Source organism: Drosophila ficusphila, unplaced genomic scaffold (genome assembly GCF_018152265.1).
Source record: "Drosophila ficusphila isolate 14025-0441.05 unplaced genomic scaffold, ASM1815226v1 contig_286, whole genome shotgun sequence".
NCBI classification, from domain to species: domain Eukaryota; kingdom Metazoa; phylum Arthropoda; class Insecta; order Diptera; family Drosophilidae; genus Drosophila; species Drosophila ficusphila.
Window position 1 is genome coordinate 7,401,276 of NW_025064189.1, and position 22,383 is coordinate 7,423,658.

At 46.8% G+C, this 22,383-nt stretch overlaps 9 protein-coding genes across 12 annotated transcripts in view; 6 read left to right on the forward strand and 3 right to left on the reverse strand.

The window, feature by feature from the left end:
* The window catches only part of LOC108100294, a 29,365-nt gene extending 27,501 nt beyond the window's left edge, over positions 1-1,864 (forward strand). For both annotated transcript variants that reach the window (XM_017204092.2, XM_017204093.2), the window contains one exon: positions 34-1,864. In XM_017204092.2, coding sequence (XP_017059581.1) covers positions 34-1,552 — 1,519 coding nt within the window. In that variant the 3' untranslated portion in view covers positions 1,553-1,864. The remainder of the gene's footprint in view (positions 1-33) is intronic.
* Positions 1,865-1,954: 90 nt separating this feature from the next.
* Positions 1,955-3,325, forward strand: LOC108100298 (retinol-binding protein pinta). 2 transcript variants are annotated; one of them, XM_017204096.2, is made up of 3 exons: positions 1,955-2,587; positions 2,639-3,011; positions 3,061-3,325. In XM_017204096.2, the coding sequence occupies exons 1-3, from the start codon at positions 2,268-2,270 to the stop codon at positions 3,319-3,321; spliced, it is 954 nt and encodes a 317-aa protein (XP_017059585.1). In that variant the 5' UTR covers positions 1,955-2,267; the 3' UTR covers positions 3,322-3,325. The 2 variants fall into 2 exon arrangements, with proteins under 2 accessions (XP_017059585.1, XP_017059586.1); XM_017204097.2 differs by having other exon boundaries at positions 2,639-2,960.
* A 182-nt stretch (positions 3,326-3,507) lies between these two features.
* Positions 3,508-4,861, forward strand: LOC108100299 (alpha-tocopherol transfer protein). The gene is made up of 3 exons (XM_017204098.2): positions 3,508-3,823; positions 3,889-4,261; positions 4,323-4,861. Exons 1-3 carry the CDS (start codon positions 3,522-3,524, stop codon positions 4,578-4,580), a joined length of 933 nt encoding a protein of 310 aa, XP_017059587.1. The 5' UTR covers positions 3,508-3,521; the 3' UTR covers positions 4,581-4,861.
* A 256-nt stretch (positions 4,862-5,117) lies between these two features.
* Positions 5,118-11,797, forward strand: LOC108100580. Its single transcript, XM_017204559.2, has 6 exons — positions 5,118-5,283; positions 5,980-6,236; positions 6,297-6,543; positions 9,247-9,373; positions 9,489-10,906; positions 10,964-11,797. Exons 2-6 carry the CDS (start codon positions 6,030-6,032, stop codon positions 11,167-11,169), a joined length of 2,205 nt encoding a protein of 734 aa, XP_017060048.1. The 5' UTR covers positions 5,118-5,283; positions 5,980-6,029; the 3' UTR covers positions 11,170-11,797.
* Positions 6,563-7,814, reverse strand: LOC108100581 (shematrin-like protein 2). The gene has a single exon (XM_017204560.2). The coding sequence runs from the start codon at positions 7,714-7,716 to the stop codon at positions 6,787-6,789; it is 930 nt and encodes a 309-aa protein (XP_017060049.1). The 5' UTR covers positions 7,717-7,814; the 3' UTR covers positions 6,563-6,786.
* On the reverse strand, positions 11,500-15,697 carry LOC108100579 (kinesin-like protein Klp61F). Its single transcript, XM_017204558.2, has 6 exons — positions 15,346-15,697; positions 14,976-15,276; positions 13,437-14,769; positions 12,162-13,372; positions 11,845-12,096; positions 11,500-11,752 (listed from the first exon to the last, which is right to left on the reverse strand). The coding sequence occupies exons 1-6, from the start codon at positions 15,423-15,425 to the stop codon at positions 11,729-11,731; spliced, it is 3,201 nt and encodes a 1,066-aa protein (XP_017060047.1). The 5' UTR covers positions 15,426-15,697; the 3' UTR covers positions 11,500-11,728.
* Positions 15,698-15,880: 183 nt separating this feature from the next.
* LOC108100615 (DNA replication complex GINS protein PSF1-like) lies at positions 15,881-16,624 on the reverse strand. The gene has a single exon (XM_017204606.1). The coding sequence runs from the start codon at positions 16,568-16,570 to the stop codon at positions 15,962-15,964; it is 609 nt and encodes a 202-aa protein (XP_017060095.1). The 5' UTR covers positions 16,571-16,624; the 3' UTR covers positions 15,881-15,961.
* Positions 16,625-16,765: 141 nt separating this feature from the next.
* On the forward strand, positions 16,766-19,409 carry LOC108100614 (phosphatidylinositol-3-phosphatase SAC1). 2 transcript variants are annotated; one of them, XM_017204604.2, is made up of 2 exons: positions 16,766-16,890; positions 17,189-19,409. In XM_017204604.2, the coding sequence occupies exons 1-2, from the start codon at positions 16,839-16,841 to the stop codon at positions 19,003-19,005; spliced, it is 1,869 nt and encodes a 622-aa protein (XP_017060093.1). In that variant the 5' UTR covers positions 16,766-16,838; the 3' UTR covers positions 19,006-19,409. The 2 variants fall into 2 exon arrangements, with proteins under 2 accessions (XP_017060093.1, XP_017060094.1); XM_017204605.1 differs by lacking the exon at positions 16,766-16,890 and adding an exon at positions 16,946-17,112.
* Positions 19,410-19,983: 574 nt separating this feature from the next.
* LOC108100673 lies at positions 19,984-22,366 on the forward strand. The gene is made up of 3 exons (XM_017204689.2): positions 19,984-21,323; positions 21,472-21,894; positions 22,253-22,366. The coding sequence occupies exons 1-3, from the start codon at positions 20,174-20,176 to the stop codon at positions 22,318-22,320; spliced, it is 1,641 nt and encodes a 546-aa protein (XP_017060178.1). The 5' UTR covers positions 19,984-20,173; the 3' UTR covers positions 22,321-22,366.
* Positions 22,367-22,383: the final 17 nt, after the last annotated feature.

Sequence of the window (22,383 nt, forward strand, 5' to 3'; positions counted from 1 at the left end):
AAAAGGTTACTAAATTCCCTTTATCCCTAATAGATTCCTCAACACCTTCATTGAGAGTGCTGTGAGCACCCAACAGCGCCTGTACATCCAGGCGGAGCTCTTCCAAGCCGGCTTGGATGTCAGCACCCTTGCCCGCACCATTTCCTCCTCGTCGCCCTGGCTGGATGCCCTGAAGATCGAGGTGAAGCGCTTCAACGAGCTGCACATCGACGTGGACCAGATGATAACCCAAGCCAGGGACGCGGAGCGCGTGCGCAGCCAAATGGTGATCCTGGAGCGGCGTGTGCAGATCCTGCACGAGGAGAAGGCGGTGCTGACCTCCATGGAACGGCGCCTCCAGGAGCGTTGTGCGGAGCTCCAGCGTGAGATTTTTCGCCTGCAGGGCACTCAGCAGCAATCCAAATTCAAGCCGGTGGAGTCCGCCTCCCATCAACCCGTGGCCCTTCCCCGCCAGGTTCCTCCACCTGCAAAGAAGCAGCACAGCTCGGAGCACGAGGACGAGGGCATCAGCAGTTCGGAAACGGGAGCCTCCTTGAGTCCAGTTCCCATCTTGGTGCTGCCCTCCAAGGCGAAGCAATCGCGGAAGCTGGCGGAGGAGGACGAGGATGATGCGGCGACCATCGAGGACGTCATCGAGGAGCTGGACAACATTGTGAGCGAGGCGGAGAAGCAGATCAGCAGCCAGGCGAGCAGTGTGTCCAGGACGAAGACGCGTCACCACCGGCAGTCGGAGAAGGAGATCGTCCCGGTGAACATTGTACCCCAACCGCCGAGAAAGTCCCGATCCCTGGCCCATCTGGTGCCCCGCACCGACTGCTCCGAACAGGAGGGTTCCGACTACGGGATGTTGGTCCTGAACCAGCCGGGAGATCCTGCCGCCGCCGAGCGACTGGCCGCCATGCAGAGCTTCTTCGACGAGGTGGACTACGATGCTCCCGAGACGGATCAGCCGGCCGCGTATCAAATGGAATCTCCCACGCCCGATATGCCGGAAGCCAATGCCACGGCAACGGCCTATAATGCCAGCACAAATCGGGAGTTGCTCGATGTGATCATGAATGCGCGGCACGACGAGCACGATCCCACAATGCAGGCCCTGCGGAAAAGTGTGCAGGACACGGCGCCCGTGGTGATTCCCCACCATCCGCCAGTGAAGGCCAAGGCCCCGGCTCCACCGCCGCCGACTCCGCCGGCCCAGCAGTTCAACGGGGTCTTCTTCATGACCGGCATGAACACACCGCAGAAGTACCCGAAACCGGACATCTCGGCCGCCCTGCAGGCCAGAAGGGTCACCAAGAACGTGGAGCGACTGGAGGCGGCCTTCGCCTCGGCGCATCCCGAAGCCCTCAACGATGTGGCCATCGGACGGGAGAAGTCGCGCAGCAACCAGCAGATCTACTTCACCAGCAACCTGGCCATGCGGATGCACGACCACTCCGGCTACGGCAATCCCGGCAACCCCGGAATGGCCCAGGGTCCCACCATGCGAACCAGGTCCCATACCCAGGGTTCCATGTCCAAGGTGACGGACCTGCCATCCGGCCTCTACTAGAAACAGATACTCCAGCAGGCAATCCGAAGATTCTCCACTTCCTGTGCAATAGCAATAGCAATAGCAATCCTCTCCTAGGTTACCATCAGATGCAGCCCATCAGATCAGCGTATTTATAGCGACCCTACTACACCTATCCGTACATTATAAACTCGTTTCTTATGCAACATCTCGAGACAAGTGCAACCGAGACTAGGTTAGTTACGGTGGCAGCTTCATCCGGGTATCTAGCCGATAAGCCCTAGTTCAGTAGTTCATGTCTAGCCTAATTGATTATTTTCCTTTGAATAAAGTTTTTAAACTAAAACAATACACAATCTATAACGATTTGTGGGATTGTGCGTGCTTAACGATAAAGAAACTAAACATTAACCCACAGGTGGGTAAATGGTTCTGAAAATATAAAACAGTATGATGCCTTCGAAAGAAAATACATTCAACAAAGAATTGCTAAGGCAATTTATAAACGTAAATTTCAATAGTTAAGTAATTTTGCTTTTGTTTTAAAAAGTCTTGAAGCTTTAATTATAATGCCACTCACATATGTTTTCCAACCCGATCTACTTTAAAACTTTCCCATACCTCGCTAATCACCAGCCAGATTAGTCGGATCTTATCGCTGGTTGCTTTGAATATTATTTGAGCTGTTGAAATTGCATTGGCGGATTGAAATGTTCTACATTTTGGTTAGTCTGCAGCTGATAGCGCTACCAACATGAGTGGTGATTCCTCCAAATCCATTCGCCCATTGCCACCGGCTCTACAAAAAGTGGCCATCGAGGAGCTGAACGAAGTGCCCAGTCGAGTGGAATCGGATGTAGCAACGCTGAAGGAATGGCTCCAGAAGCAACCTCACATTTGTGCCTGTCTCGAGGATCAGTTTCTGCTCAGTTTTCTGAGGGGATCGAAGTTCAGTTTGGAGAAAGCCAAGCAGAAGATTGATCGGTTTTACAGCCTGCAAGCGGTGATTCCTGAAGTTTTTAACGAACATCGGTTGGCTGACGATCCGCAGGTGCTGGAGATCATTCGAATGGGGTAAAGCCCTCCTATTTTTATAAACCCTATTTTTCAAATGTTTTTCTGCAGTGTTATCTTACGCATTCCCCTCGATAAGGAGGATACTGGCCCAGCTGTGACAATCATTCGAGCTGGCTCTTACGACCTCAGCAAATTCAAGTTTCAGGACATCATTCGCGTGGGTTCCATGTTCGGTGAGATCATGATGCTGGAGGACGACAATGCTTCGGTTAGTGGATACCTGGAAATCATGGACATGAGTGGGGTGACGGGGGCGAATCTGTTTGCCCTGCAACCTCAACTTCTAAGCAAATTCTCTGCCTATGCGGATGAGGCAATGCCAACGCGCCAGAAGGGAATACATTTCATCAATGTGCCAAAGGCTTTTGAGGTGGGCTTCAAATCGCTGCTGGGATGGTTTCCCGGAAAAATTAAAGAGAGGGTAGGATACCATTATATTCTTAAGTTTTATGTAACTCCCATCTTCTTAGGTCTCTGTAAGTTCCGATCCTGAGGCGATTTTCGAGCGAGTTCCCAAGCAATATCTGCCAGTGGAGTACGGCGGCACCAAGGGAACCATGAAGGATATTACAACTGCGATGGAGGCGAAGCTCTCAAGCTATCGAGATTACTTTGAGGACTGCCAGCACTTCGGAACCAACGACAAGTTGCGCGAGGAACCCACAAATCTAAACCCCGAAGAGAGCCACTTTGGTCTGGATGGCTCTTTTCGCCAGTTGGTTATCGACTGAATCGGTTAAAATAATTGTAAACTCATCTGGGCTATAAACCCACAATAAAAGTTTTCGATAAGCTCTGTTCCCCTTGGCGAATACTTAAACAATTGGTTATCAATTTTTCGACGATAGCTTATCGATATCAGCTTGAGTTGCACAAATGCCCGGGCAAAAATCGTCATTCGCTCATCGACCGTCCAAGAAATCCCTTCGATATGCCGTCCATTCGTCCGTTGAGTCCCGAGCTCCAGAAAATAGCCATCGAAAAGCTGAACGAGGTGCCTGAAAAACTAGATGATGACATTGCCGCTCTGAGGAATTGGATCAAACAGCAGCCCCATCTGAAGGCCCGCACGGATGATCAGTTCCTCGTCAACTTCCTGCGAGGCTGCAAATTCAGTTTGGAGCGAACCAAGGAGAAAATCGACAGGTTCTACACACTTCGCACCAAGTACCCCGAGTTCTACTTGGGTCACAACGTTGATGTGGAGAAGGAACTGGAAATCTTCAAGCTCGGGTGAGACTGGCTGATTAAATCAAACTTAAGCCCCTTCCCCAATAATTCTTCGTTTCTATCTGCAGCACTGTTCTTCTACTGCCACGTCCTCTTAACGATAATGGCCCACGTTTGGCCATAATTCGCATGGCCACGTACGATCCGAGTAAATACACCTTCCAGGAAGTCAACCGAGCTGGCGGTCTCATGCAGCAGATCATGCTCGATGAGGATGATGATGCCATCGTGAACGGTTTGATTTCCATTTTGGACCTGTCCAATGTCACCACGGGCCACTTCCTCCAGATGACTCCAAGCTTTGCCAAGAAAATGACCGTGTTTCAGGAGGAGGCACTGCCCCTTCGACCACAGGGCATTCACTTCATAAACACGCCCAATGGATTTGAGACCATCTTTAATATGTTCAAGCCCATGATGTCAAAGAAGCAACAAGGACGTGTAAGTATTTATTTTTTAGAAATATAAATAATAAATGATCTATTAAAAACTTTATTAATAGCTCTACGTACATGGAAGCAAATGGGAAGCGCTCTTTGAACAAATTCCCAAGAAATATCTGCCTGTGGAATACGGAGGAGAAAATGGCTCAATCCCCGAGCTTATAAAGGATTGGGAGAAGCGCATTCTGGCCTACAAAAATTACTGGGAGGAGGAGAAGAACTACGGCACCGATGAACGACTTCGAGTGGGTCAACCCGTCGATTTCGAGAATCTTTTTGGCCTACAAGGCTCCTTCCGGCAACTTAATGTCGACTAAATCTCTCACTTCTTGCTAGACATTTAAAAATAGCTCAGTTGCAGTTCTTATCTTAAGTTACAAAGGTTTAGAAACTCAAGTACCCAAGTTTAACCTCACTCTAATCGATGTTTGATAAGCAAAGAGATAAGGCGCAGGAAAACAAACAAACCATTAATAATAAAGATAGCCAAATTCGATGAATTAAAAGATAATCACTGAAATTAAATAAACGAATTTAAAATTGTAAATAATATAAAACAAATTTCGATTTATTCCAAATAAAGATTAAAGAATAATAATGATATCCGGAGAATATCAAGTGAAATCTCAAGTTAAATGAGAGACCACCTGTATCAGCTGATTGGGCGGCGTAAACAAAACACAAATTGAGATGCAAGTGAGAGCGAAGTAAAACAAAACAACCGGAAAGCCAGAGAAAAGCGAGAAAAACACAAGTTTTTCCAAAACTATATATCCACGGAAGACAAGAGAACTTCGCGTAAGACCAAAAATAAACCGATTTCCCGAGAGATCCGTGGAGAGTCCATCTGTGCAACCGCGGGCCTCAGTAAGAATTTGTGGATCGTACGGATCGGTGCGTCGGTTCTTTGTGCGGATCGAATTGGGTCGGCGGAAAGGCGAAGGGGGCGGCACAGCATGGAAATTGAATTGGAAAACTGAAAATATCCCCCAGTGCGAATCAGAAAACGATCTGCGATCGGTAATCACCATCTTCAGTATTTCCATACCCATTCCCGAAACTCACGAGCCCGTAAATCACCAGTGCTAATTGCCCAAGCGAAATCGAAGTTCATAATTGCTCGGACATGTTATGTAGTCCCCGTCTATAAGCAAAAATAAAACCAGAAGAGTTCTCGACAGGCGTGGCACGAGACTGCGGCATCCGAATTGACGACGAGATGAATGCCCCGCCGGGCAGCGTTGCCCAAAATAGTCTCATGGAGTCTTTCGGTGGCTTCCTCCTCCAAGTCCCCGCGACTCTTCGGCCTTGCCCCAGCAACCCAAATAAATAAATATTTGGACAAATAAACATGTGTGCTAGAGAGCTTTGTTTGGTTTACCTTTCGGCTTCTCTGCAATTGTTCCCTTAGAAATTACCAACGAAAACAATTCGAACTCGATAAAAAGGGGTGTTTATTTGAAGGCATTAGTTTTATTTTTATGGCAGCCTTCCCCTGAAGGTGTTTCTATTAGGGATCTTTGGCGTTCTGATTATGACTTCCTGAGAACTTATACCCTCGAAATATAGTACAAAAATAATTACCATAAATGCCATTAGCAATGTTTTCCCACATACATTTCACCCAAACATTTTTAATGGGTATTCAGCGCTTCGATCTCTTTCCATTTCGATGCTGTCCTTTATTTAGTTTCTTTGGCATTTCATAATTTACAGCCAGCCGAGCGGTAAATTAGCCAGCGGAAGGAGAGCAGAGGAGGGCGACCATGTCGGGTAGGCGGGCCCAATCTCTGCCGGCGCACATGCTGAAGCCAGCGAAGCCGGAACGTGGACGTTGTGTGGCCGCCATCTGCTTCTCGTGGAAGGTGCTCACCTGCATTGTGTCCCATGTGCTGCTTGTGCTCCTCGTGGTTTCCTATTGCGTGGGAGGTGCCTACCTATTCCAGCACCTCGAGCGACCCTACGAACTGGAGGTGAGTGGGTGATCTTACCAAGGAAAATATATTTTAATCACTATACAAATCAATGTTCAGGTAAAGCGTGATGTACAGAATCTTCGATTCAACCTCACGGAGAATATCTGGCTTCTGTCAGACGACGCCGCGGTTCTACGAGACAGCGACTGGATGGCCAATGTCAGCAAGCATTTGGCCAACTTTGAGAAGCAAATCCTAACAGCCATCAAGACAAATGGCTGGGATGGCGACGAGGATCTGCGCAAGTCCCAGTGGACATTTGCTGGCTCTTTGTTCTACTCAATTATAGTTATCACTACGATTGGTGAGTAAATCTTATAAGCTTATATTCTAATGGGGTATTGAAAAACAAAGACCACAATTGGAAAACATAGGAATTTATTAGCTTAAACTCTAGGCCTAAACTATGTCTAGGATAAGGGGACTATTTACAACTGAGGCTAGAAGGAGATTTTTGATTACTGAACAATACCCTTAGGGATATATAAATTCGATTGCAGATCTTTTTAGATGCAGTGAGAAAAATTAAAGAGGAGTTATTTTTCACTTAAATCTTCTTACTGAGCTTATCGCTTACTTTTCTGGGTGCAGCCACACTCTTGGCGCTTTTACCCTCGGCCGCAGTCGTAGATTTTTCATCATAGCCGAAGCCACCTAGCGGAGGGAAATTGGTACCATACCCAATGCCAGTGTTTCCAACGCCCAACTGACCCAACCCCAGACCTCCAGCCAGTCCATAACCTTCGGTGTACTGGGGTCCTCCGAATTGCTGATTCGTGGGGTATTGTCCCAGTCCTGGGAACTGACCGCCTGCACCTGCAAACTGGTTGCCACTAAAATCAGTGCCTGGATAGGATCCATAGGGGTACTGTCCGTTGCCGGGAAACTGATTCAGGCCAAGTCCGTTGGAGGGGTAGCCGGTGAAGCCACCTCCCAAGTTTGCTCCAGGGTATCCAGCGCCGGCGAGACCTTGACCAACTCCAGCGTAGCTGCCAGGATATCCTCCGATTCCAGTCTGAGCTCCCGAGAATCCGCCGTAGCCCGGTTGATAAGGAGAGGGGTACAGCTGAGGTCTTCCTATGATTCCAGTGGGTCCTCCGGGTCCCACTAGCACTCCAGGATTTCCGCCATAGCCTCCAACTCCTCCGAATTGCCCAGCATTAGGTTGGCCACCGTAGGGATTGAATTGACGAGTGCCCACGTTGGGAGTATCCGATGACCTCGTGGGATCCACATCTGCGTAATCCTCGATCTCATCGTTCTCCGGTTCCCCGGGAAGAGGTCTCCTCGTGGTGGGTTCCCTCCTCAGCTTCTGGTCGTACGAATTCCTTATGGGGGAACTGCGATCGATGTCCCTGAAGGAGCGTTCCCTGCGGTTGTACGATCGCCAGACCCACTGATCTTGATCTCCATCCGCAGACTTAGCAGCCACAAATCCGAGGAGGCACACAGTGACGATGAGGCAATAGCTTCGCATGATGGTTTCGGTTTGACTTTGTCTTTGTCCGACTTCTTCGATTCACACACTGACCCGTATTTTTTCGCTTGGTCGCGGCAAGCTCCCGCAACAGAATAGTTCAGATATGCGACCGGCGCACGCTACTTATATAACCGCACCCGAGAATCGGAGTCACAAAAAAAAAAAGCACAGAGACATCGGCGGCGATGACGACGCACAAACTCAGTCAAGCGACGAGGGCAGCCGCAGGTGGGGATTCGGCGACTGCCAGCCAATGAATCAACTCAAACATGGCAGGGCAGACGATCGTGGCAGACGCCGCACAAGATCTTGGGCCCACGTTTTGTGCAGTTGATTCACCTGACCGCCGAGGAGCGTGATCCGCCCAGGAACCAATGAGGCAAGCGGACGATTCGGACAATTGGCTTTGTCCACTTAGCGATCACGTTGAAATCGCATAAATCTCGTACGCGAATCGATCATTAGGTAATTGCTCATTGATCGGCCTAAAAACCAATTTCCTGGGAATCGCCATGAGTTGGCAAATACGCAGAACTATATGCTCCCTTTGCAGGGCAGCTGTCGTGGGCCAGATATCCAGCTTTGGACACAGTCAGCTGGGCACATAGCACGTGAGTGACCTCTAAAAATGGGTTCATTCGGGTGGCGATGGGCCGGAAAGGGAGCGAGGGTGTTTGGAGCGTGTCAAATGAAACCAAAAGTCGAATTGCCAACAGCCAATTGTCTGTGGTCAAAACAACAGCAAGGTCAAACGCCACTGACCGATCGTGATTATCTTTTCTGGCGTTTTAGATTTAGATTTTAACGATGGGAATTTTTGATATTTCATAAATACACTAGTAGGGGCTTAGCTGATTCTGAGCAGAGGTTTGGAACTGAAGGTTTTATTTAATTTTTAAGAGATACCCAGAAAACCTGCAAAGCAATAAGTAGATGGGATCCTCTTGATAACTCGATTACTGTAGTTTTAAACAAAATTATTTATACTGTTTTTCTTAAATACAAGTTATTTAACAAATATTCTCATAACTAAATTCATAACTTATTTCTTTAAAAGTTACTAGGGAATATAACCTTTCGACTTGCAAGTCAAACATTTTTCCTAGTAGTTTATTAGCTTCAGCTTTTGATGATGGGAGCTTAGTTTTCCGTTTGCACAATACCCCGATATGGATTTATGGCCAACACACAAATGGGTTTAGTGACCGACGCCCATCAGATAGAATTTTGTGTAGAGGAGGCAGAATGCTATCTCCAAAGTTTGCACACTTCCGTAAAGGCCAAAAGCGGCAGACTTGAAATGCCATGTTCGCAATTGCTTGCGGTTTCTTTTTGGGAGCGATAATGGGCTTGGCTTGTACAAAAATAAGTACAGATAGATTAGACCTTAGCGGGTCTTAGACTCATTAGCATTTCAAGAACTTCTTCGGTCACAAGGTTGAAGGTAAGCTCGAGCGCATGACTCAAAAATCAAACTCACCTTTCGGCGTCGCAGCAATTTAATATTCTTCATCATATTCTGGACAGGCTATGGCCATATATCACCGCGCACGGATTGGGGCAAGGTGACAACGATTTTCTACGCCATCGTGGGCATTCCGCTGATGCTCATCTGCCTGTCCAACATTGGAGATGTCATGGCCACATCATTCCGGTGAGTTGACATCGATGTACTGAAAAGTATGAGTTTTAAAATGAGTTTCTAAATTCCATTAAACCATATTATTCCTAAAAGGTGTTAAGTACTGATTGTTACCTACTTCCCATAGGTTTTTGTACTGGAGAATTTGCTGCTATGTGTGCACCCGCACGGCGAAGCGTCCGAGAAATGCGAGATCCCGGCAGAGATCGATGAGAGCCCAGCGCCATGCTCGATCCCAACCGCCTCCCTCTTTCCGACGGTCGATGAAGATGACCCAAAGGTCGGGAAACGACTCGGGATTCGGTCCCTCCATGGGACATGCCTACTCCGATCCGGAGCTTCGCAACTTGGGCAGAGGTGGTTACGACGACCGGGAGTTTGGGCATCGCAGCAGTGGGCGCAGTCGCCGCCAGCAACAGCAACATAACCCGTATCACGATTCCCGCCAGCGACACACCATTTACGGGGACGAGTACGAAACACAGACCCTGAATCGCTCCAATCGCTACAGCAGTCGCCAGAGGCAGCGGGATCGGATGAGGGACAGGCACACGGTGGAAAGGGAGCGCTACTCCCGATCCCATTTGGATGCCGGCTCCATCGAGGACTTTAGCGATATGCCGCCGGCCAAGAGAGCCGCCAGTACGCGCTCAGTTCGATCTTCCCACAATCAGGAATACTCGAAAGCTTCCAGGGAGCTGAATCGTCTGCACTCCGCTCCCGGCAGGAGTAGGGCCAAATCCGTGGATCCCAGGCACGTCTCCTCCCACTACGAAGATGTAGATGAGGATGTGGTGAGGAAAACGCCCATCATACCGAATAAGTACGCTTTAGACGACTTCGGCGGTGATGACCGTAGAAACAGAAGACAGCCGGCGCCAAGGAGCCAGTCCATGCCGAGATCTGCCCACCAGAGGCAGCGCCAAAGGGATCGGGAAAGGGAGAGATCCCCGCAACCGCCACCCCACCATTCCCATCGCCAGAATAATGGCAGAAGAGCTGGGAGTCTGGGAAGACAAACCTCACGGTATGGCAATCATTTGGAACTACCCGACTACGATGCCCCACCGCCAGGAAGGGATCACCGCCGGGATCGACGTGGTCACTCCCAAGGGCGCTACGAGGATTACGTGGAAGAGAGCTTCGACGAGGGATCCCTTTACGGGGACAACAACTACGAGGACTATCCACCGGAACGCCATCGCTCCAGGAGTCGGGAGCCAAGAGAGCCAAGAAGAAATCGACGAAGAGAACGAGCGGAGAGATTGCCTCCATCGCCGAGGATTATGTCACCCATGGGATTCCCCGTCCAGCGTCAAATCCGTCGGCGTCCCAGCTACGATTACGATGATGATGATTCCATGTACGGAGATGAGTACGGCGACTATGGGGATCTGCTGCCCAAGGATCGACCCGTGCCCATTTGGTTATGCGTCTTTCTGGTGGTTAGCTATATTCTCGGCGGAGCTGCACTGTTCACCTACTGGGAAGATTGGACTTTCCTGGACTCCGCCTACTTCTGCTTCATTACGCTGACCACAATTGGTAAATGTGGATGATAACTTTTATGCTTCTTTGTTTAAAATCAACCTTCTTCCGCAGGATTTGGAGACCTTGTGCCCGCAAAAGGAGTCAAAGATGAATCAGAGCAGTCCATTGCCTATTGTTCGCTGTATCTTTTATTTGGCATAGCTCTGTTGGCCATGAGCTTTAACCTTGTCCAGGAGGAGTTTATTGCCAATGTCAAGGAGGTGGCTCGTCGTCTGGGCATTCTCAAAGATGATGACGACGAGCAGGACGATGATTAAGAGTAAATAGCTAGATTATTAAAAAATAAAACACTTTTCATTACATTTTTAAAAGGATTGTGCATTAGAAACTTAATGATATGATTAACAACTATGCTTAAAAATTTTAAAAGCAAAATTCGAATTTACCAGTGAGATTATGTGCAGTAGAAGAAATAACACTACATTTTATAAAGACCTTGATTAAAAGGCTCGTAAGCTTAACAGAGGAAATAGGTTTCGTGAATTTTACTTATTAATACAAGGATACGAGCATGAGCAAAGCAATTGATAAATTATTAAATATTCATTTTAAAATTGAAGAAAAAACCTCTACCCGAGGGGCTCTGCTATATTTATACAAGTTTAATAAATCTTGAACCTGCACTCGAACCGAAGCCGCAAGGTTTCGTTAACTTTACATAGCATCCTAAGTTTATTTAAATAATAAATGTACGAAATTCCAAAAGATTGATATAAAGATTAAAAAGAATATCCAGAAGAGCCAAACAAACAAGACGATTGGAGTTCCACTAACATAAACGAGCTACTGGGTTGAGTACTAGTGTCACCGATGCAATCAGGCCACGTTTTCTTTGTTGTGCTAAAATAAATGTAAAATAAAAGCAATGATTTGTATTATCCGAGACGTTTATTTGTTTAGCCATTAGCGGACCAGTTGATCAATTGACTTACCCTGGCGAAGGAAGGAGAATTCCGCGGTGAAGATTTGCTGGGCGTAAGGGATCGTGACAACGAGCTACTGCGCTTGCCACCACTTACTACGGGTGGCTTAAGAGCATTCGAATTGGAGTTTCGAGTGGTGCCACAACCACGCTTTATGTTGACGCCATCCACAGGATCAATGGGCGTGGAGTTCATTATGGTCTCCGTTTCGGACAGCTCCTGAACAGATTGCAGCAAGTCATCATGCTCTCCCTCGCTGCACTACAGAATAAGAAACGAGTATATTAAATTTAAATTTACTTATTCAGTGTGTTGGGTATAGTTACTTCATCAATAGTGGCTGTGGTGTCCAGATCCGACCAATCCTGCTCCTGGCGATAGCGCCTAACAATATCCTGATGCGGAGAGGTGGACACCAAAGTGCGTGGATAAATAAAGTCCCTTTTGGAAGGCGTTGTACCAGTTGGCGCGTATGTTTTTAATTCGCTCTCCTGGAAGCGAACAAGTTCCTGCTCACAAATCTGCAACTGCTGTCGCTGGAGGGCAGCATGTTCGTTGGTTTGCCGGCTTAACTCCTGTACAAGATCGGTGGCTACTGTGGAGTGTCCAAGGAAGCGCTGCCTGTCCTCGGTGATCAGCTTGTGCCGGTCCTGCACAAGCGTGTCCAGCTTAGTTTGGCCAACTTCTTGCACAGTCCCCAGGTTATTTTTACTTTCTTGGCAGGCGAATTCCACCTGGTGGTGGTGCAGGCGACTCGATTTGACATTTTCGTCGGTTTGCTTAGTTAGCTCCTGGTAAAGATTTATCATGTGCACTTTAAGCATGGAGCAGTTCGCTACGCCTTGGTCCAAGCAAAGCATTCCCGTCTCCATTTGACTGCCGAGTTCCGCTAAAGCGGATTTGGCAGCTTCGACTCCCAATTTCTGGTATTCTTGGATACCAGTCTTGGCATCATCGATCCGATCGTTTCTGGTCTTTCTGCTCGCCTCCATCTTGTTGAGCCGAATAGACATGCTAGTGTTGTTCTTGGCACGTAAATTTTTGATCTGCTCCATCTGCATCATCATTGACTCCAGAAGGGTTTCCTCTTGTTGGGCCAAAGCCCGTTCGTTTGCAAGCTCTTCTTGCAACTGCTGCACTTCCTCGGCATCCGGTAAACTCATTGCGCTGAGTTGTTCCAGTTGTTGATGCACTTGCTTCACATGCTTTTCCAGGGTCTGTGAACTGTTGTCGATGATTTTGGAAAACTTATCCTGCATGGAATCCAGCATGGCCTTGTGCCTCTGGTTGTTTTCTTCCATCTCTTGTAGGTTCTTATACATTTCCATGTTCATTAGGAGTTGTCGCTGCTGCAACTGCTTCATCATATGGGCAACGAAGCTCTGTGCGTGCTGATCGCTAATCTTCACGACTTCCGCCATTAACTTATTCTGGAGTTCGGCCAAATCCTCCACCGACTTGCTACAGATTTCCTTAAGCATTTCAATGCTCTGACTGGCATTTGCTGAGAGGCGTTGGCTAACATTGCTGGAGTTGACTAAAAACAAACAAAAAATATTAAATTACACCTAAATATTATAAATGTAAATAGGTAATCTCACCCATTTCCTGGCTAAGATGCTCCTTGGAGGCTGCCTGTTGTTCCAAATACAAGTTCAAGCTGCCACCGATCATCTCTAAATTGTCCTGCATGCGGTCTTTGAACTGATCGCAGGACTTTCGAATCTTTTCGTCTGCATCTCTCCTTCGCTCAATGGTCCCATGCAGCTGATTTGTGTCATTTGCGGCCAAATCAGCGGCGGCCAAAATCTCCTGCGCCTGAGTGGTCAGCACCTGCTCCGTTTTCATATGCGAGGCCACCAATTCCTTCTTCTCCTTGTAACGGCGCTTGGTCTTGGTCAAAACTTTCTTAGTCAAAAGCAATGTACCCTTGGTGTTCATAAGGTTCTCCTCGGTCTTTTTTAACTCTTTAGTTTTCTCCACAAGACTCATGCTCACCTCGCTGAAAATCTTCTCCTTGTTTTGGAGTTCATCCTTCAAAGCCTTGAGCAGTAGCATTTTTTCGTTGAGCTCACGATTCTGCGAGTCTAATTTTAAGGTCATTTCACCATAGGTTTCCTCGGCCAAGTAGATGCCATTCTTGTCCCTTGCAGCCATGAGATCCCTTTTCAGCTTGTCGATCTCCTCGGTGTACTCCTTGAGCACCGTCTTCTTGGTCAGCTTTTGATTGACCTCTGGTTTATTTTGAATGTTCTTGGCTCGATGGGCGTACTCTAAAGTGCTGAGAGTCTCTTCGATGTCCTTGTGTCCCGGAGATATGGTAGCTATAATGGATGTCTTGGTCCTGCCTCCCAGGGACTCTTGCAACAGCCTGGTGAGCTTCGATTCGCGATAGGGAACATGAGGAGCACGGTCAACCAATGCGGTAATCACTCTTCCTAGAGTCAAAAGACTCTGATTAATGTTAACAGTCTCCCGCACACGAATACCCTTCTCGTTTCCGGCCTTCGAAACATTTTCACTGCCTGCCAGATCCACCAGATTAAGCTTTCCTATCTTCAGCATGTCCTCTCCTTCAATGCCATTCTCCCTGATGTGCACCACTATCGAGAATACAGTGTGGGATCGGGAGGATTGGGCGTTCATCAAAGTAGTGGCCGTCTTGCGACGCTCCTTTCCTTTTTCGAGCAACTTGTATACATCATCCTTGCTGTGTACAGGAATCTCCTCCAGACCCTGGATAATTACGGATCCCTTCTTGGTGCTGTCATCGAAAATGCGAATTTTTGTGTTATCATCGGTAGACAGCAGATCGCACAGCTCCTCGTTGTACAGTTCCAAGTAGGAGATGCGCATAGTGTACTCGACCTCCATCATGCGCAGCTCATCGAAAAGGTGACTCAGAGCTCGCGGTATGATGCCGATGTCAGAGTCCTAAACAGAAATACAATATGAAAAGGGTTAGATTAGTAGTTCTTGGAATAGAAAAACAGGTTTTTATACAGTATAACAACCTAGCTAAAAATTTGCTTTTGTAGTGGTAAGAAAATAAATTGGTCCACTACACGGTTAATACGCTGCGAAGATTTGCAGCAAAAATTTATTAGATGTTATTTCCAATGTAAATCAGAATAACTTACATCTTCCCAGGATGATTTCAGCTCAGCGCACTCATTTCCCACCATCGTGTGGGTTTTGCCAGTGCCCGTTTGTCCATAGGCAAAAACCGTGCAGTTATAGCCATTAAGGACCTCTTCAATCAGCGGAGACACCACAACGGAGTAGACATCGCATTGCTTGGACTCGGGGCCAAAACTACGATCGAAGGTGAATTTCTTGGTGAGCTTTGAGTCCAGCGTGTGACGGGTGACTATTTCCCTGGGAGCCACCACATCAACAACTTCAGCGGATCGGATGCATCGTTCCCGGGAATTAAGCGGCCTAAGAAATAAGTAAAAACGCAGTAAGGGATCACATTCCTTTGAAGTCTGGTTAAAAATATCATCTCACCTGACGCGCACATAAACCTGAATATTTTGATTGGACTTCTTTGGCGGCTGACGCGAGGTATTCCCACCAGATATGTCCATTTTGATCAATTAAATCAATTAATTAGTGTTTTAGCGCGTACAGTCTAAAAAATGACGCCAGGCGCTTGCAGTTGTATGCGTGCCCGTGTGAGTGTGTGTGCTTAATGGAAATCCTAGTTTTCCACTTTTCACTGAACTTTACTTGATGAATTTAAACTACTATTTACAGAGGGATTCTTGGAAAAACTATTTTTTTGCAGAAATTCCAATGAGAACCTGAGTCGCGGCGTCTGTGTCTGTCCGTTCGATTTGAAAAGATGCGCAAATAAAGTGACCGGAGCATACCAGCTGGTAAAAAACGTATCGTGGAAATATGATTGGTATTTAAATACCAAAAAGTTTATTATTATTTATTTTCATTCATTTTAATTTTATTCATTTTAATTTTGAGAAATATTAAAAAAATAAATGTGCTATATCAGTGGCGGATTTACGGGGGGTTTTTGGGGTTCAAATTTAATTTTTACCACATTCATACTTTATTTACACATAAACTTATAAATATATTATAAATGTTATTTAATAATTTAACTTTCCTAAGCTATGTGGTGCAGAATTCCCTGGCGAACAAGCGACTCCACCTGAGCCCTAGGCAGATAATGTTGGCTGTTTTTCTTCAGATGGATCACCTCGCCATCATCCAGCTCAAATTTTCCGTAGTCCTCCATGCAACGCACCTCTATATAGAGAGACTTAGGTGGACGCAGATTGTTGGTGAGATCTATGGGTAACCCTTGGTTGTAGCCGGCACTGCACATGTAGGCCGCCAGGGATTTTGAGTAGTTGTTAAAAAAGGTCACCTCCGGTTCGCAGAGCGACTGCTTAATATCCGCTGGTATAATAGGACCAAATTCCCAGCGTAGGGCCTTGATCCGCTTGCACCTCTCATATAAATAGGCCAACAAGCACCTCTTGTTCCTCTGCAACGCAGCATGACGAAAATTCAGAAGGGGCCACAAACTTCGATCCCCAGATGCATTGTAAGTAGATGCCTGGGCCACGTTTTCCTCGAATATTGCTTTGATCTCCTCCAAAACCTGACGTACTCCGTCGTCGTCGAAGGCAGGAATAGTCTGAGATGATCTCTCCAATTCCTTAAGCAGGTCAAATGCCTTATCTCCAAATAATTTTGTTTGTCGGCTCATTGTTGATCTGTTTTTGTTAAAATCTGTTGTTGTTTGTCGAACTAGCGATGGGTTCGCGCCAAAATTTTTAGATGACCATAGTATCAAAACTAATAATATCGATTAACGGAAATATACTGTCATTATTTAGTATTTTTGCGCATTAGCAAATGCCATCAAGAAGACAGTTTTATCTGACAGCAATGTTAAAAAAATTGTGGATCAAAATTCAAACAGAATTTACAAAATTCTACCTTTTTAGTCCAAATTATGCTGCCATAAACAGAAAATGCCCTCCTGGTTGGATTGGTGTACCTGCCAGAGCGCAGTACTAGATAATGGTAAGTGTACCGCCCTGGAAATATCGCAAGAGCGCACATCGCTATTCCGCTGATTCGCCCTTCTCTATCACACACGTAGTGGCAAAGACTTTGCCAAAAAAAACTCAGATGCAACAGAATCTGTGTTAAATCAATAAAATAAACAAGTTGAACTGCTGAGGCTGTGGCTGGTTTTGGTGCTGTGCGTGTGTGACAGCGACAGGGGATCCCCGATTACAGAAAGTGAGCTGCCCTCGAGGAAAAGAAAACAGCACAGGTGCAGCCGATATTTATTAACCGTCTATTTTTTAACCCTTAGGCTTCGATTTGGGCCAAGCACCGCCCCCGGAAATCATGGCGAGCAGGGAGGGCAATGAGGTGTACGATGACATGAACCTGTACATCACACCGGAGAGCTTCATTGTGGAGCCGAACGGAGGGCCGGAGGTGCTCATAGTCGGGCGCCACGACAAGGTCACAAGAGTTCAGCCAGCGGGCGGAGGTCAGTTGGCTAATCTGCGGCCCACTAGGCGAATTTGCGGGGTCCTCGGCACCATTCACTTGCTGTGCTGCGACTACCTTTTAGTGGCTACCCATCGACTCTTTGTCGGCGTCCTCAATGGCGCCATTGTGTGGAGATTAGCAGGCTATGACATCATACCCTACATTCCGAATGCCATTCAGCGCAAGGAGAACGAGACCTACTTGCGGCTGCTGCGTCAAACGTTGGACACCAAGTTCTTCTATTTCTCCTATCGCTACGACCTTACTAACTCGCTCCAGCGCCAGCGCGAGGTGGCCCAATCTCTGCCGGAAGAGCAAGGAGGCTTGTTGCAGCGGGCAGAGCAAAGATTCGTTTGGAACGGCTTTGTGCTTCGGCAGTTTAACTGCGACAAGATGGAGAAGTTTCAGCTGCCACTGGTCCTGGGATTCGTGTCCATCAACCAAGTCCAAATTAACGGGCAGACCTTCTTCTGGAGCATCATAACTCGTCGATCGGTGCAGCGTGCCGGGACCCGTCTGTTCTGCAGAGGCATCGACGACCGGGGTCATGTGGCCAATTTTGTGGAGACCGAGCAAATAGTTGAGTTTAACGGACAGCTCACAGGATTCGTGCAGACGCGAGGCAGCATGCCTTTTTACTGGCACCAGCTGCCCAACCTACGCTACAAGCCGCGTCCTGTTTTAATTCCTGGCAAGGATCATCTGGCTGCTTGCAGCCTTCACTTCAACGAACAAATTAAGCTGTATGGCAACAACGTGGCTGTGAATCTGGTGGATCACAAAGGCGCAGAAGGTGAACTAGAAGCCACCTTCGCCCGTTTGATACGTGAACTTGGTAATCCACAAGTGCGCTACGAATCATTTGACTTCCATAGCGAGTGCCGGAAGATGCGCTGGGACAGGCTCAACATACTTATCGATCGCCTGGCCCACGAACAGGATCAGTTCGGTTTCTATCACATCTTCGATGATGGCAAATTAGTGTCCACGCAGACGGGCGTCTTCCGGACAAATTGCATCGACTGTCTGGACAGGACGAATGTGGTGCAGAGCATGCTGGCCCGGAGATCCCTAACGACGGTGCTCCAAAAGCTGGGAGTGCTGCATGTGGGTCAGCGAGTAGAGAATTCCTCCGCCCACTTTGAAAGCCTCTTTAAGGGCGTTTGGGCGGACAATGCAGATCTGGTGTCGCTGCAATATTCTGGAACGTGTGCCCTCAAGACCGATTTCACCAGAACGGGCAAGAGGACCAAGGCTGGTGCCCTGCAGGACGGCAAGAACTCACTGATGCGCTACTATCTAAATAACTTTGCCGATGGCCAGCGGCAGGATAGTATGGATCTGTTCCTTGGCAAGTATCTGATTAACGACAACGAGGGCGCTGCCTTGCCGTCGCCACTGGAATCAAAGCATGGATGGCGGTTCTTCACCTTCCCCTCGGTGCTGCTGATGGCCGTGGCCATGTTTATGATCACGATGACCTATCCGGCTGAGTTTAACACTGAGAACTTGCTCTTCATGCTCTTCTGGGGAGCGATGATCGCCGTGAGCGCCACGGGAATTCTGCATTACGGCATCGAGTTCGTGCAGTGGCCGCGGCTTTTTCCGCCCATCTTCTTTCGAAACCCATGACATTAGTGTCGTCTAGCAGAGTCACTGGGAACTACCTCTGCAGCATAAAAACAGTCGCATTGCTCCGAGAAAATATCTTGTAAACCAATTTCTGTAACTGATTTCAATACCCCTCAAATTCTGCCCTCCGTTTTTTGTTTGTTTTTCTTTGTTTTTGTTTAGTTTTAAAACCTCCAAATCCATTCCTTTCTGCAACTTGTTAGTTATTAAACACACACACACAACATATAGGCGAGCTTCAGGCGCTTGGAAATGGAGATGAATGTATTTTCGAGTGGGAGGGCAAGGAGTTTGTCAAGGCGCCGCTTATTAACTGCGATTAATTGCAAAGTAGATCAATCACTTTTGTAGAAACATTTTATGACATTAAATAAAGTATTTTACGCATTGCTAGAAAACCTCAATCTCGTCTTTTAATTACCAGTGGAGGTGAACTGCAATGCAAGACAAGATCGTTCGTCTTGCTTGATGGTACCAAGTATGTATATCGTGTTAATGACATGCATACAAGATAGCCGATACAAAGGCGTTTGCCTCTTGTAAAGGTTAATTGGAATCATCAATTAAACTTGGTTTTTATATATTATCTTACGTTTATAACACTTTTAAATAATCGTATAGGAATGCAGCATTTTATGATTTAAAATGTTTTCTGGTTTTCAGGCACGTTTTGAGTTTGATATCCAAAGGGTTTTTCGGTAGGATATTCAAAACTGGAAAAATTACAAATTCAAAAAGTTCCTCCGTAGTTTCCGCCTTCAAAGTTACTCAAGGATAACAAGGATAAGTTCAGTTATTTCACTAAATTGAATGAATTTATATGGTTGAAGGTAATCTTTGGGTCACTTCAATAATATGATATAGGGGCTTTTCAATGTACTTGCCTTTAATAAATACTCCTTTTGAAGTAAACATGGAAGTATAGTTAAGAGATGAACTTTGCTTTAGTAGTCCTTGAACTTCCTATCGTTAGGAATCAATAGTTTGAATCTTACAGTCTCGCAGTCTCGACGTCTATTCAAAATCGAAGTCTAAATTCAAATTCATTCTCAAAATTTTAAAAGTGCGTGTGTTTGGGTTCGGAAATTATAGATTTCGCGAAAGTCAGCCCCTGGCGAAAATTCTCTTTTACATCAGTGGTTAAACTAAAGTTTGTTCTTTTGGAATAATGGACAAGAAAGAGAAATCGGAGAAATCTGAGAAATCGGAGAAACCGGAGAAGCCGGAGAAGAAAATTGCCGATAACTTTCTTTATATGTTTGAGTTTGTGGTGGACGATCTGCTGATTACACGCCAAAATCTCTGTGCCCCGGAGGAGTATCCCACCTGCACGGAGATCTCGTTCCGGTCGGTGGTGTACGTGAATCTTTGCGATCGGGAAATGGGCACCTGCGTTAACCCCTGCTCGCCCAAGTGCGGAAAATGTGCTCTGTTCACCCTGGATTCCCCAATCACTGATAAGGATGTGCTGCAGGTTCATGTCTATAAGAAACGCACAGAGAGCTGCAAGTTCTTGATAGGATTATCGGAACTGAAGGTAAAGCCGATCTTTGATAGAGTTAGGGAGTCCTTCGATTTGGAAAATCTAAATTGGGAGGGAGCTATGCAGGGTCACGTCGCCCAGTTGCCCAAGATGAAGGGTCCCAATAAGAAGGGTCTTCTGGACAATTGTGCTTGTTACGAAAAGCTGAACGAACGCCATGAGCAATGGTGTCCCACCTCGGAGTTATCCAAGCGATTACTGCCACTCTTTAACCTCTGCAAGATGCAGACTGGAAATATTGTTCTGATCCTTAGATTGGTTTGCAATGGCCCTGCCATAGTTTCCACATTTCCCTACAGCAGGGTCTGCTCCAGAAACCCCAAGTGCCCAGAGCCTTGCTGCGGTCCCTGCGGTCCATGTGGTCCCTGTGGTCCTTGCCCGGCTCCTTGCTGCGGATCATGTCCTTCCTGCAGTCCACCTCCTCCCTGCCGCGGTTCTTCACCTCCACCTCCATGTCCTGGTCCCTGCCCACCACCCTGCGGTCCCTGTAAACCCTGTGGACCCTGTGGACCTTGTGGACCTTGTGGACCCTGCGATCCATGCGATCCCTGTGACCCCTGCAGTCCCTGCTGTCCACCGGTAACTGCTACCGGTGGACCCATGAACAAGAAAAGCCCTTGTAAAGGTTCTTGCGGACAACCACCATGTCGCCGCTGCATAATGCCGGATCCTTGTCCCAAGCACGAAGAGCCTCCGGCAAAGTGCCTGAGATACTACTCCTGCAACCTGGACAAGATGTGTCCGTGTGACTACTGCGAGGACGAGTTTGACAGGGGTGAGTAATAAATTCCCTTAATTGTAAAATCCATACTATAAAAAAGTTTCCAAAACATTTAAAAAACAATGGAAGCATTTATTAACTAACTAAAACTTATCTATTAAATTTTTGTAATAAAAAAAAATTATGAATTTTTTTTCCATAGAATGTCCTACTGTCCCCTCGAAACGATGCAATATGTCTCCCATTGAGCAGAAGCTGCAAAAGTGTGGTCCCTGTGGTGGCATTCCACCGTATCCCCGTTGGGTCAAAACGAAAATGGAGGCGGATCTTCTGAATAAGAACAAGAAGGACAAGGATGGTAAAAAGGGCAAAGATGGTAAGGACGGTAAAGCCGGGAAGGACGGAAAGGACGGGAAGGACGGAAAGGACGGCAAGGGTAAGAAGAAGCGTCAGGCAGGAGGAGCCGTTTATTGCGTAGGCGACTCTGTCGGTCGCTCTGCGGTTTACGAAGAATGTGATCCTGTCGTTGATGGCGTTCTTCAGGCATCCAGGAAATTGAGGTATAAAGACCCAGTTGCCAAGTGCAGCAGACGCGAGCAAGAATACGATGCGGCTTGCGATGAAGGTGAGAACTAAACACCTTTATTGTAGGAATTTTACTATGAAGTAAGATCGGCAAAAAATCCAGCTGAGTAGGCTTAGATTTACCAATAACATATTTATTTGTAAGCTTATCCAAAACTTTTAGTAACACCAAGTAGCCAGGGGGTAATACATCATTACTCGGGTTGTATTCGTTTTATAGATTCATACGGGAAATGTTGTCTGCCGCACAAAATATTCAAAAAATAAATTCTTTCGTATCGTAACGCGATTTTTGAATGGACTTTCAAAACAAGATAGACAAGTACAGTTCGCGCAATTCCAATAATCATTACAATCATTGACGCGTTCTAATTGCTCATCGCTTCTTAATTTTGTAGCGCGAAAACGAGCAGTGCGGAAATTGCGCCACTTACTGGTGAAGTACAATATCCAAATTGAGAATTGAAAGGCTTTCGGAACCGACTCTTCGGACGGACAACATCTGCAGACGTACCCAGTGAATAATTGT

Bases quoted from the DNA above. Each gene is read 5' to 3' on its own strand.
- LOC108100298 (XM_017204096.2), top strand. From the start codon at position 2,268: ATGAGTGGTGATTCCTCCAAATCCATTCGCCCATTGCCACCGGCTCTA. The intron at 2,588-2,638 runs GTAAAGCCCTCC...GTTTTTCTGCAG, and splicing joins CTGGAGATCATTCGAATGGG to TGTTATCTTACGCATTCCCC. The intron at 3,012-3,060 runs GTAGGATACCAT...CCATCTTCTTAG, and splicing joins CCGGAAAAATTAAAGAGAGG to GTCTCTGTAAGTTCCGATCC.
- LOC108100299 (XM_017204098.2), top strand. From the start codon at position 3,522: ATGCCGTCCATTCGTCCGTTGAGTCCCGAGCTCCAGAAAATAGCCATC. The intron at 3,824-3,888 runs GTGAGACTGGCT...TTCTATCTGCAG, and splicing joins CTGGAAATCTTCAAGCTCGG to CACTGTTCTTCTACTGCCAC. The intron at 4,262-4,322 runs GTAAGTATTTAT...CTTTATTAATAG, and splicing joins CAAAGAAGCAACAAGGACGT to CTCTACGTACATGGAAGCAA.
- LOC108100580 (XM_017204559.2), top strand. From the start codon at position 6,030: ATGTCGGGTAGGCGGGCCCAATCTCTGCCGGCGCACATGCTGAAGCCA. The intron at 6,237-6,296 runs GTGAGTGGGTGA...ATCAATGTTCAG, and splicing joins AGCGACCCTACGAACTGGAG to GTAAAGCGTGATGTACAGAA. The intron at 9,374-9,488 runs GTGAGTTGACAT...TACTTCCCATAG, and splicing joins GTCATGGCCACATCATTCCG to GTTTTTGTACTGGAGAATTT.
- LOC108100581 (XM_017204560.2), bottom strand. From the start codon at position 7,716: ATGCGAAGCTATTGCCTCATCGTCACTGTGTGCCTCCTCGGATTTGTG.
- LOC108100579 (XM_017204558.2), bottom strand. From the start codon at position 15,425: ATGGACATATCTGGTGGGAATACCTCGCGTCAGCCGCCAAAGAAGTCC. The intron at 15,277-15,345 runs GTGAGATGATAT...CTTATTTCTTAG, and splicing joins CAGGTTTATGTGCGCGTCAG to GCCGCTTAATTCCCGGGAAC. The intron at 12,097-12,161 runs GTAACTATACCC...CTTATTCTGTAG, and splicing joins CCACAGCCACTATTGATGAA to TGCAGCGAGGGAGAGCATGA.
- LOC108100615 (XM_017204606.1), bottom strand. From the start codon at position 16,570: ATGAGCCGACAAACAAAATTATTTGGAGATAAGGCATTTGACCTGCTT.
- LOC108100614 (XM_017204604.2), top strand. From the start codon at position 16,839: ATGCCCTCCTGGTTGGATTGGTGTACCTGCCAGAGCGCAGTACTAGAT. The intron at 16,891-17,188 runs GTAAGTGTACCG...TTTAACCCTTAG, and splicing joins GAGCGCAGTACTAGATAATG to GCTTCGATTTGGGCCAAGCA.
- LOC108100673 (XM_017204689.2), top strand. From the start codon at position 20,174: ATGGACAAGAAAGAGAAATCGGAGAAATCTGAGAAATCGGAGAAACCG. The intron at 21,324-21,471 runs GTGAGTAATAAA...TTTTTTCCATAG, and splicing joins CGAGGACGAGTTTGACAGGG to AATGTCCTACTGTCCCCTCG. The intron at 21,895-22,252 runs GTGAGAACTAAA...TTAATTTTGTAG, and splicing joins CGATGCGGCTTGCGATGAAG to CGCGAAAACGAGCAGTGCGG.